Consider the following 13,117-nt stretch of genomic DNA (forward strand, 5'->3'; position numbering starts at 1 on the left):
TTAGAAATTTTTAAGAGAAATGGTGTAGTATTAAAAAATGAAAACTGCAAGTTCTCATGCAGTGAAATTGAATGTCTAGGACATCTGTTATCCTCTGAAGGAATTAAGCTCAGGCAAGGTCTCATTGATGCTATCATGAATGCACCTGTACCCAGCGACAAGACTGGTGAAAAGTCGTTGTTGGGGTTGCTAGAGTACTACTCTTGATTTGTCCACAATTATGCTTCTAATGTCAGACCTATCAGCAACCTTCTTAAGTCTTCTATGAAGTTTATATGGTCATCAGACTGTGACTGTGCTTTTGAGGAGGTTAAGGATGCTTTAAGGAAAAGGGATGCTCTCACGCCTTTTGACCCGGTGTTGCCATGTTTTATTACTGTTGATGCTAGCAAAGAAGGGTTAGGAGCAATTCTTACTCAGCAGTCTGGTGATCAAGAATTTACGGTTGCTTTTGCATCAAGAGTTCTTAGGAGTACAAAAAAACAATATTCTGTGATCGAGAAAGAACTGTTAGCTTGCTTGTGGGCTATTGACAAATATCGTCCGTATGTTTGGGGAAGACACTTTAATTTAATCACAGACCACAAGCCTCTTGTTTCAATATTGTCTTCTGGCCCAAGCAAGTGTTGTACACCGAGAATCACCAGGATGGTTAGCAAACTGTTACAGTATGAGTTCAATATTACACATATTGCTGGTGGAAAAAATATCAGAGCTGACTTTCTTTCACGTTTTCCTCAAAGTTCTGATATTAGTGAGGGTTCAGGTTTTAAAGAGTTGTGTGATGGGGATGATGAAGACTGTTTTGTGGCATTTGTAGACATTCCCATTTTAGCTGTTGGATCAGAAGAAGAGTGGAGGTTGGCCTTTTCTGATTACAAAATTCTTCAGGATGTCTGCATGTATGTAAAGAAAGGTTGGCCGAAGGAAAAGTCTCTTACTTGTGAACTTCAGCCTTATTGGAAGGTTGAGTCTGAGTTTTCTATGGAAGATGGTTTACTGATGAGGTGTGACAAGTTAGTTCCTCCACATTCTCTTAGGTCTGTTATTGTCAAAGAATCTCATGAAGGGCATCTAGGTATATCACTTACTATAGGGCGGGTCCGTGAAAACTTTTGGTGGCCTAGAATGGACATTGAGATTACGATTGCTGTAGAGAATTGTCTATTGTGCTCTTTGTCAGAGAAAACTCTAAAAGTGAATACTCCTCCTCTATCTCCCATTGAATGTCCTCCTGGACCTTGGGTTAAGATAGGTATCAATATAATGGGTCCTTATGAAGTTTTACCTTTGAACATGAGATTTATCATTGTTTTGATCGATTACTCTTCCAAGTGGCCGGATGTGAAAGTTGTTAGAGAGGCTAGTTCTACCAGTGTCATCAAGTTTTTGAAGGAAGTGTTCTTGAGGGAAGGGTTCCCACAATTTCTAGTCTCAGACAATGGTTCTCAATTTGTGAGTTACGAGTTTCAGTTTTTTCTTAATTCCAGTGGCATAAAAGACCTCAAGAGCTCTTTATATTATCCACAGGCGAATGGTCTGGTGGAGAGAATGAACAGGGTTGTTGGAGAATGTGTCAAATGGGCTGTCAAGGGAAAGCATGATGTGTTGCCTTCTCTGGAAGGCATGCTGTGGTTCTACAGGACTACACCACACTCTACTACCAAGTGTTGTCCTTTCGGAGTTCTAAGAGGTAGAAAAGCCAATACCAGTTTTCGTCCAGGATGGATGAACAAATGGTTTGACTCTTTTGTTGATATTGAGTCGATTATGGAAAATGTTAAAACTAATGTTGATCTTATGCAGAGAAAAGAAAAGGAATGATTTGACAGGGAAAAAAATGTCAAAATGGTGCATTTGTGTGTTGGTGATTTTGTAAGAATCAAAAATCCTGTGCATACCAAGAAAGGAAAGGGAAGATTTGGTGATCCTGTTAAGGTCATCAGAATTGGTAACAGTTCTGTTCAAGTAGAAGGTGGGTGTTGGTGGAATGTATCGAAGATTGTCAAAGCTAAGTCCAATGTTTTAAAGGAAAAGGAAAAATAATGTAATCATATCAACCTATCTACCAATCCATCTACTTCTTGTGTACAGAAAAGGAAAAGTTCTAGAGTTCCTATTATTCCTCATAGATTTCGTGAATAATCTTTTAAACTAGTTCTTATTTTCTTTGCAGAGTTCGTGATTGAAATTGTAAAACTATTTTATAAAATTTTATTTTTGTTATATCTGTTTTATTTTGTAGAAAAGGAGGTATGTTATATTATATGTACAATTTTTTAGAGTGCTTAATACTCTATGTTTGCTAGCTTAGTTTAATTAGCCATTTACCACTGATGTCATTGGATTTATGATGTCATGACATCTGGAATGTTATGTTTCAATGCTGGGGAGTTAACTGTACTGTAGCACTGAGAGGACAGGACTTGCATATGATCAGCTGTGTGGAGATTGAACTACTCAATAAAGTAACAAACTCAAGCTCACTTGATTCTAGTCATTTACTACACCCACTTAGGGGGGATGTGCATAATCCCTGACCCTGATTGTAGGGTGCCTTCCATCTGCAAAATACAAGGCACTGAGGAGTGGGCTTCACCTTGCCTCCCCCACCTGAGGGGTGGGGTTGGCAGAGGTGGGCACACCTTCTGGGCTGTCCTCATTTTCCTGCCTTCCTGCTAAAAAGGGGACGAAGACAGGAAGGGTGCCTGCTCCTGCTATCAGGAGAGGTTGGGGGTCTTGTTACAAAGTCGACAAGGTCCTTTTGCTCCCCTGCCACAGATGGCTCTTTCTGACCTGGCGGAGGTATGAACACCTCCGCCCAGCAAAGGCTTTGTTTCTGAGGCCTGGGAGTGAAGGCTCCCACCCCAGGCGTCCAGAAATCTGTCTCGAAGTGACAGGCTGGTGTTCACCAGTCAGGAACCCACCAGTGGTTACTTTTGTTCAGAGGCACCCTCTAGAAGGAACCCCTGAGTGCATGGGGTAATAAATCTGACACTGGAAACAGCACAGGTTTATTATGCCGAGATGGTTGATACCAAACATCCCAGGATTCAGTAAAGCTAATAAAGTGCTAGGAAACTTGTAATAACAAGTTTCTCAACCATATACTCAGTATGGTTTTACTGTGCAGTTATAATCTCAAAAAATGGCCTTAGATAGTATAGGCGCCTATCTGCTCATGCAGATAGGTCCTCACATGAGGTATAGTGCATCCTGCCTTAAGGATGACTTACCTAGGCCTCATGCAATGCTGGGTAGGCATGGCACACAGGGATGTGTGCCAGGTCAACTCTTCACTTTTAGCTGCACCAAAACACGTAGGCTGCATTGGCAGTGGTGCATGTTTGTAGTGAGGGGTCCCTGAGGCTGGCATAACACATGATGCAGCCCTCAGAGGTCTTTCCCTGGCTACCATGTCCTTGGTACCATAGGTATCCCTTACAAGGGACTTACAGGTATGCCAAAGTTGTGTCACTTGTGGAAACAATGGCGCAGGTTAGGGAAAGAACACAGGCCCTGGGAACCCGATTGACAGAGACCTAGGGCACTCAGTCAAAGTGCATCAGAAATCTGGCACTATGTGTGGGGGCGGGGGTACCTGCAACAGAAACCCACTTTCCTACAAGAAGGAATAATAACTTGAATTTTGGAAAAGGCATAGTGCCACTGATGCTGATAATGTGCCCAAAATAAGTAATTGGACTTGTGCAAGCCTCTACTTTTGTGCACATCTAGTATGTGCAAGAGTGGCAAGTGCCTTCCTATTTTACTTATTTCTAAACCAAGGACACAATATGTGATGTGGTTGTAAACACTGGTGCTTTTGGTGAGTATTGAAAAGAGTGATTTGGAGAGGGGTCCTTCAGCGACATTGGAGGCTGAAGGACTGGGATCGAATGGTGATCCACAGAATGACCATTGTTTCCAGGGATGCTCTGTCTCCATGTTGGGCCCTCTTGCCTTCCTCATATGGAGACAGGTGGCCCTTCTTATAACGGACAAGCAATCATGGAATACAGCGTAGTGGAGTGGTATCAGTGAACCACTCTGTAGATGGCATTTTAGTCTTTGTCTAAGAACTTTGCTGCTCTACCTACTACTCCTGTTTGACATATTTTCTTTACTATTGCATAGGAAGTGTTTTTCACCTGCTGCACCATTTTTTGTGACTTTATTTACTGGGAGTTTTGCATAAAGTTATGTGTTGCGTTTCAGTTATTTAAGAGTGGTAGAAGAGCTTTCATTATATTATGAAGAAATAAGGTTGGGAGACTGGATTCTGTATGGACGAGTGGAATACATATTCAGAAAGAGGGCTTGAGAGACTGTTTACCACTTAGGGTGGCTCTAGCACTGAGAAATAGTACTCCAAATCCACTTGTACTAAGTTTCTTTCTGAAATGATACCTCTGGAGATTTCCCTATGGTAAAGTATGGGGAAATGTTAAAAAGGTAAATATTAAAATGAATGTATTTTATATAGTTATTTTAAATGTAGATCAAAATAAAAAAAATTACACCATTAATAACGTAATTTAAGTTTACATTTTTATTATTTTTAATATGTTTAATTAAAACTATTTTTCTGAAGTTTAAAGTAAAAACAATATACACCTAAAGTTGAAAAAAAGATTTCTTATGTATTTGCAATTATTAAAAGTTATTTGTATTTTAATTTAAAACAATTAAGTATTTTTAAATAAAAAGTTGTACAAATATTGTTTTAAAAAAAGAAGTTTGGGATTTCATTAAATAAATGTACTTATATTTTTATGTAGCTTAAATAAGTTGATTTCATTTGACATAATTTCATATGGGGTTTTAAGTCCCTACTGTCATTATTTTCTATAGTTTCTATAATAGGATGCAGAAGTACCCGTGGTTGGCCTTTATTGTGCTGGACTCATTCTGGCTCTGAGCTGAAGTTTATTTCCGACTGTTTAAGGCCCATTTTTGCAATAGTAATGTTATAAGTGCTGTTTGTGAATAGCAATGAGCTTACTATTTTGTCGGAAGGTGACTTTTTTTCTCTTCAGTTTTCTATAGTGCAAATCCGACCTGAAAGCAGTGAAACGCTTTACATGAGCACCTGTTACATTACACAAGGTCACTTTTTTTCATGCATGGGTTGATTAAGGGCCTTATTACGAGTTTGGCAGTCCCACAGCCGCGGAGTTCCTCCAACGTCTGCTACACGACTGCCAAATCGTGGATGAGAATCCTGGTCTGGTGGGCGGTGTTGCGGCGGTCTGCCAGCCTCATAGAAGAGACTATATGCAGAACGCCAACTGCACCTTCCTGCATGTTGTGACATACATGCCTACCCTGCAGGAAGAGGGGGTGGAAATACAGGAGGGCACTAATTTTGCCCCACCCGCATGCAATCCCTGGGCAGTGAGGCAGCAGGGGGACCTATTAGGGTCCCTTTAGCTGCCTCACCGCCACACTTTTCATGGCAGGCTCAATACCATGAAAAGGGTAGTGTTGAGGCAACTCAAAATATGCTCAGTGGTGCCGCTGCAGCACCGCCAACACATTTCTGCCCCTGACCGCCGCATAAACGCGGCAGGATCCTGGAACAGTGGCGGTCGCAGTAGTATGACCGAGGCTGTCGCAATACTGTGTAACAAACCGCAGTGTGGCAGTAGTCAGACCACCACTACGGCTGCCAAACTCGTAATTTGGCCCTTAGGTATTTGTCCAGAATCACAGGATGTTGAGCAATGCTGAGACTCAAACCTGGTTCCCTCGTTCTAAAGTTCAGCTCTGGCCACAATGCCACATTCTCTCCCTAAACCCCCACCTGATACTCCCTAAAAACCTCCTTACTCCTGTTAACCTTTCCTTTCCCTTTTTTTGTAAGTATTCTCCATTTTCAATCAACTCCCCTCTGCCCCTCCCAGATTTACTTCTAAAAAGTAGACTTCTCAGTCGGGCCGCAGACGTCTGCATAGAAAAAGATAGGACAGGCCGATGCCCAACCTCTGCATGTTGGATTGTGTATAGCACTTTGTATAGAGTCAGTAGAAGTATTATAGTTCTGCTAAATGTAGTACAAAATGCAATTTGTGAATATATATATTGCAGTAGAGCGCTCTCAAGCACCTGTCTTTTTTGTCGCTTTTGCTCGGGATACATATGAAAGCAAGCGGCACAGCTCTGGTGAGGTTGCGCAATTCCTTTATTTATTTAATAAGTCATTAAAACAGGATAATAACTGACCAACACGTTTCTGCTATAGCCTTCCACAGGGTAATAGAGACTTGTGTGTGCAAACTGCACTTTTGAAGGGCCCAATCACCATTTTCACACAGGAACTTTAAAAATAAATATGGGATTGGGCTGCTGATTTATACATACATAGTATCAATCAAACACATTTGCCACAAACGTTTCAGAAAGTTACATTTTGATCACTGTAAAGTACCATAAATCTTTTGCATCCCATAGTAACCACTCGTGAATTTATAGGAGAGCTGTAAACCTTCAACCAATACATTGTTTGTATTTGAAAAGAAAAGGAGGAAGAGGAAAGTGAAGAGGAAAAGGGGGAAGGAGGTGTGGGGAGAGAGAAATTAATGCTACAAATGAGTCTATCAATGTTAATATGTGATCTATAGAACACACACACATTGTCCATTTTTATTTACACTTCAGTGTAACCAATTTCATTATATCATTAGGTGAAACACTTATTGGACAAACGGGCAATATATACGAAACAATACTCCAGCGTACCAATTTGGCACTGTTCCCATTCTGTGTATTTTTTATCTCAATGTGCAAATCTGCAAATTAGAATGTGCAAAAAGCAAACAATATATATGATGACACTTTAGAGTGCAGATGTTGCACTGTTCCCATTTTGTCTGTATTTGATCTCAGTGTGCAAATCTGCAAGTTTGAATGTGCAAAAGGCAAACATGTGCAAATAATAATTCCTATGTCATAGAAGTACATATACTGCATTGATCCCAATTTGTCTACCTCTGACCTCCATATGCAAATTTCCCATTTAAATATGTAAGAAAGCAAATATGTGCAAAATAGCAAGTATAATATAGTGATTTTCCATCATCCTATCCAATATACTTTAATGCATTACCCATTGACTCCTTGAGCTGGTGATTATTAATCCATTATTCCCACTCAATAACAATTTGGAAGAGGTTCAATTCATGAAATAATATCCTTTGAATGTTACATGTAGACAGGGGACTGCCTGGCAAAATACCAATAACTTGAAAGAAAAAAAAAAAGTAGTAGGAAGGAGGAGCCCTCCTGTCTCACGCATTCACCAGAAATGTTTCAAACGTTTGTCTTTTTAATTTCATAGCATAAATAATATACATAATCATAAGGTGCTCCGTGCCTAAAGTGCTAAAAGTGATACGTCCTGATTGTATGATCTCCTGTGTCTCCCTCTATTCTAGTACATCATTCAATGATTGATTCATTGTACAAACAGGCAAGATTATATTAGGATTAGAAACTTGCGGTAAAATAGAAGTGGCAATCTCATCAAAAAGTTTATTTTCATCTGTCATAGATGTACATGCAGTTCAGCATCTAGATTTAAACCCCATGGTTGGGTTGTTCTGTTCCCATTAAAATAATAAACTTGATTCTATTCTGCATAATTCCTGCTCACGATTTCCTCCATGCGTTTTTTCTTTAACAAACTGGATGCCGTAAAACAGCCTCCCGCAAACACCACCAACTGATTCGATCCACCAAGAAATCAGCATTCAAGGATCGACTCGACAACAACGCCCATAACAGCAAGGAACTATTCAACATCGTCAAAGAATTCACCAACCCCACCGCAGCCTCAAACGACATCACTCCTCCCAAGACCTCTGCGATTCGTTATCCTCCTTCTTCTACAACAAAATTGCCGACATACATAACAGCTTTGAGAACACTTCCAACGATCAACCCTCTCCACCCCCCTCCGAACCTAAACCGCCCTCTAAAAACCTCAGCGCCTGGAACCCAATCACCATTGATGACACCATCCGCCTAATGAACTCCATCCACTCTGGCTCGCCAACCGACCCCTGTCCCCACCACATCTTCAACAAAGCAGACTCCATCATCGCACCCCATCTCCGTGATGTCATCAACTGCTCCTTCAACTCTGCCACCTTCCCAGAAAGCTGGAAACACGCCGAAGTCAGGGCCCTCCTGAAAAAACCCACAGCAGACCCTTCTGAACTTAAAAACTACCGCCCCATATCCCTCCTCCCTTTCCCTGCCAAAGTCATTGAGAAGGCCGTCAATAGCCAGCTCGCCGGTTCCTTGAATCCAACAACTCCCTCGATCCCTCACAGTCCGGCTTTCGAGCCAAACACAGCACCGAAACAGCCCTCATCGCAGTTACAGACGATATCCGAACACTACTGGACAACGGAGAAACAGTGGCCCTCATCCTACTCGACCTCTCTGCCGCCTTCGACACAGTCTGTCATAGCACCCTCATACAACGCCTCAGCAACATCGGCATACAAGGGAAAGCCTTGGACTGGATCATCTCGTTCCTAACTGGGAGAACTCAGAGAGTCCGACTTCCCCCATTCAAATCAGAGGCCACCGAAGTCATCTGTGGTGTAGCAGAAGGATCATCACTCAGTCCCACCCTCTTCAACGTTTACATGAGTCCACTCGCATCCATCGCGCGTCAACACAACCTTAACATCATCTCCTACGCTGACGACACCCAGCTGATCCTTTCCCTCACCAAAGACACTAACACCGCCAAAACCAATCTTCACGAAGGCATGAAAGAAGTAGCCGAATGGATGAAAAACAGCCGCCTAAAACTTAACTCAGACAAAACGGAGGTGCTCATCCTAGGATCATGCCCCTCTGCCTGGGACGACTCATGGTGGCCTTCGGCTCTGGGCACAGCACCCATACCCACAAACCACGCACGTAACCTTGGCTTCATCCTGGACTCCTCACCCTCGATGACCAGACAAGTCAACGCCGTCTCATCCTCCTGCTTCAACATACTTCGTATGCTCAAAAAAATATTCCGCTGGATCCCCTCTGAAACAAGAAAGACTGTCACCCACGCACTGGTCACGAGTCGACTAGACTACAGAAACACCCTTTACGCCGGAATCACAGCCAAATTACAGAAAAAACTCCAATGCATCCAAAACGCATCAGCGAGACTCATCTTGGACATCCCTCGCCAAGGCCACATTACCGGCCACCTGAAAGACCTCCACTGGCTCCCCGTCAACAAGAGAATAACGTTCCGTCTCCTCACCCACGCACACAAGGCCCTCTACAAACTTGGACCCGAATGCCTCAACACTCGACTGTCCTTCTACACACCCTCCCGCCAACTAAGATCCTCCAATCAAGCCCTCGCCGCAGTGCCGCGTATCCAAAGATCCACCATGGGAGGTAGATCCTTCTCCTACTTGGCGGCCAAGACCTGGAACTCACTTCCCACTCACCTCCGCCTTACACAGAACCATATCTCCTTCAGGAAAGAACTTAAAACCTGGCTATTCGATAAATAATTAACCCCCTCCCCAAGCGCCTTGAGACCCTCTGGGTGAGTAGTGCGCTATATAAATTCTTGAACTTGAACTTGAACTATCTTCCTTATGCCTCCATCATGTGTCTCCCAAGAGGTGTGGCGCCGCGGCCAGGGCGACTGACGCTGGAATCTGGGGATCAGGGTTCGATCCCCGGCTCCGGCGGCAGGTTAGCCCAGCACCATGTGACTCTGGGCAATAGCTTGCTTAATCTTCCCGACGGCCCACAGCGCCTAGAGACCCTTACGGGTGATTGTGCGCTTTACAAATGTGGATTATTATTAGGTGTTTAGTCAAGGAGTATGAAAAATCCATATTTTGTATAGGTCTTATGTGCTGAAGGATGCGCAATTCCAATTTATTTACTGCACTTCCCACATATTTCTGTCCACAGGCGCACTCAAGAACATAAATTACAAATGGAGTCTCACATGTTAATCATTCCTTGAGGGCATTCAACCTACCATCGTGGGCTGTAAATTGAGTTTTTTGCTGGCATACAAGGCAAGCTTTGCATTTTTGACATTTCCATAAACCTTTTCTGGTGGTTATCAGACAGTTCTGCATAGATGTATTACCTGGTTGTGCCTCCGGTTGCATGTAGCTACTTGTCAGTCTCTCTCCTAGGCATGGAGTTTTTCTATATATGATATTTGGATATACAGAAACCCCCTCCCTTGACGTCTCATCTATTCTCAAAATTTCCAAGTTTTCCTTTAAAAGATCCTTCACTTCCTGAAGTGAGGAGTTGTATTCAATTATGAAGCTTATGGGCTCCTCTCCATCTTGCTCAGTTTAATTATTTGGTTTCATCATCAATAGTTCCTCTCTTTTGTTTTTCTCGACTCTTTCCATTGCATCATTCTTGGGTATCCCCTAATTTAAAACAGTGGTTTATTTCTATTGCTTGTTTTTCAAAATCTTCTGTTTCTGAACGATTTCTTTTTGCTCAGAGAAATTCCCCATAGAGGCACTCCATTTTAGAGCACATAGTTGCCAGTTGTTGGCATGCAGGATACTGTTGCAACTAGTAGTATCCCTGTGGATCTTAGTGCATAATGTATTATCTTTTACATATACATTCATGTAAAAATAGTTCATTTCCATATTATTGATCTCATAGGTGAATTTGAGTCTCTGTGGGTTATTGCACAGGGATTCAATGAATCTCTCAAAATCATTTTTTAACCCTTCCCATAAAAAAACAGGTCATCAATATAGCGGACCCACATGATGACCTGGTCCGCTTTAGCCATGTTCTCCTCTTTCCACCACCCACCAACCCATGGCTAAGTTTGCATAGGTTGGTGCGAAAGATGCCCCCATGGCTGTGCCTTATTTCTTTAAGGAAAGTCTCATTGTTGAATAGGAACACATTGTGCTCCAGATTGAAACTGATCATCTCCATGATCATTCTCGAGTGTTCTAGTAGTGACTAAGATCTTGTTTTTAGAAAGTACTCACCAGCTTATATACCATCTGTGTGTTGTATGGAGGTATATAGGGATACCACATCAACTGTGGCCATCCAATAATCCGATTTTCCAAGGTATGCCTTCTACCTTATTTAGAAAATCTTGTGATTCCCTCAGGTTAGATCCCTGCAACACTACTTCAAATAATTTCCATTTCAGGCTTCGTCCAATTTCAGAAAATGGATGGAAAATCTTTACGCTCAATGAAATGTATTTTTCTGCGAGTGCAAGATCTTGACCATATCATATTCATCTACTCAGATTTGAAAGTACGTTGACAAAAGCTTCTATATCCATTAATTATGAAGTATAAAGTAAAATCCTCAAGTGACACATTTTAATCCGTCCTCCTAGTGAACATCTGTGTTTGTATTTTTAATATTTTTTTTAAAGTAGATTCATGGATAGGATGTTATATGTCAGTACTTTGTTGACTTGTCTATGGATTATCGTGATACAATTAACTTGACATGATGGAGATCCGATGTAATCCAAATCGTTTTGGGGAGATAGTGAGTCACCAACGAGGAACGGGGACTGTTGTTGAATCAAGTAAGCTCTGACTACAGGAAAAGATGCAATAAATGAGTAACTTTGTTTATTTACGATATGTATTCTTTCATAACCCCGGGATATTAAAAAAACACAGGCTCCACGACCTGCGTTCTGCAACTAAGAAACAAGAAGCTGATATTTACAAATGAGACAGTCCACGTTTCTCAGAAAGTGCTTGTGTAAGCAAGTGGCCAAGAGAAGACACAGCAGAATAACGGCGCGGGCAGGACGCGTCAAACCACAAATACGGCGGCTTCTCCCTGCCTCTCGCTTCAGCAAAGGAAAAAAACACAACTGCCCCCTCAACCCACCTCCTTCTCGCGCCGCAAGCTAAAGGCCTGCCCCCTCTGCTTCAAGGAGCACGAGCGGCGACAGCCTGCCATTGGCCCGCTCGCCCGCCCGTCAATGCCACTTGGCCCTCCCGTTGGACAATGCCCTGAGGGTTTATCATTCCATCTCGTGGTGACTCTCTCCGTTTTCAAACGTCACAGAGAACACGCAAAGTCTCCTTCCGCAAGGAAGAGGGCTCGAAAGTAGTCCCCTTCAGGAAGGAAGCCTTGCACGGGATTGGTCGGTGAGCGGATGCGGCGCGAGACCTTGCGGGACCCCCGGAGCACTCGAGAGGACCCCGTTGCCCTCTTCCGTCCGTTATATGTGAGTACTGGGCGGTGGGGAGCTCGGGCTCGCGGCCGGCAGCTCGCGCGGTGCCGTTGGCCGGCGGAGGGATACGCGGTGGGAGGTGAAGTGACAATGTGGAGGCCGTCATTCTCCTCCTCCTTAGAGAAGAGGTCTGCGGGAGGAAGATGAGGCGCTAGCTCCGTCCCTAGCGCCGCCAGGAATTACCCCGGCCCCCCCTCGCGCTAAACATTGCCCCCCCCCCATCCTGCGGACCCCGAGAACTACTGACCCCCCCGCCCCCTCCCGGAAGGACCACTACAAGGAGCCTTTTAAAACCCACGGAGTAATAGCCCCTTTAATATTCGGGCCCCTCCTTCTTGGGGACCCACACTCGCCCAACTTTGGTGTTCTTTGGTGCTGGAGGGGGTTTCCCAACGCCCCCTGGATGCCTCCTGGTTTCTGACAAGGTAATACTACAGAAGCTTCTCTTGGGGGTGGGGGTAAATGTGCAGAGTGAAGCTTTCTTTCAAGGGGGGGGTTGTGTTCTCTATGGATGTGGGTGAGGGTGCATTTTTAGCAATGGCAGTAGAGACTTGTTATGGTGGTGGGGGTAGCTTAAGTGTGGCCCAAGAGCCAGGGTGTTACAGAAGGTTAAACTTTCTGCTCTGGGTGGGGGGGTTGTAAGTGTTGTCAAATATTTGGGTTGTGGTGGAGAATCGAAAATGTCATACTTTTTTCTTTGGGGCTGTTAATGCTTTGATGCATTTTAAATGGCTGTAATATTGTTTTGAAGTGCACACTTGCCCAAAGGAACCTGTCAGCCGTTTTGTTTACTTGGATAGGATTTTTCCCCCCTTCAATTAGTTATTTGTGCTTAGTGTGTATGTTACAGTAATGATGTGTGTGCACAGA

At 43.3% G+C, this 13,117-nt stretch overlaps 1 protein-coding gene across 6 annotated transcripts in view; it reads left to right on the plus strand.

The window, feature by feature from the left end:
- Positions 1 to 12,025: 12,025 nt before the first annotated feature.
- TCF3 (transcription factor 3) overlaps positions 12,026 to 13,117 on the plus strand; it is a 620,473-nt gene continuing 619,381 nt past the window's right edge. For 2 of the 6 annotated variants that reach the window (XM_078670856.1, XM_078670859.1), the window contains exon 1: positions 12,091 to 12,241. In XM_078670856.1, the coding sequence (XP_078526982.1) occupies positions 12,170 to 12,241 (72 nt within the window). In that variant the 5' untranslated portion in view covers positions 12,091 to 12,169. Of the gene's footprint in view, positions 12,673 to 13,117 lie in introns of all 6 variants that reach the window. The other 4 variants (XM_078670855.1, XM_078670854.1, XM_078670858.1 and 1 more) reach the window with 4 other exon arrangements.

Source organism: Lissotriton helveticus, chromosome 12, assembly GCF_964261635.1.
Source record: "Lissotriton helveticus chromosome 12, aLisHel1.1, whole genome shotgun sequence".
Taxonomy (NCBI): domain Eukaryota; kingdom Metazoa; phylum Chordata; class Amphibia; order Caudata; family Salamandridae; genus Lissotriton; species Lissotriton helveticus.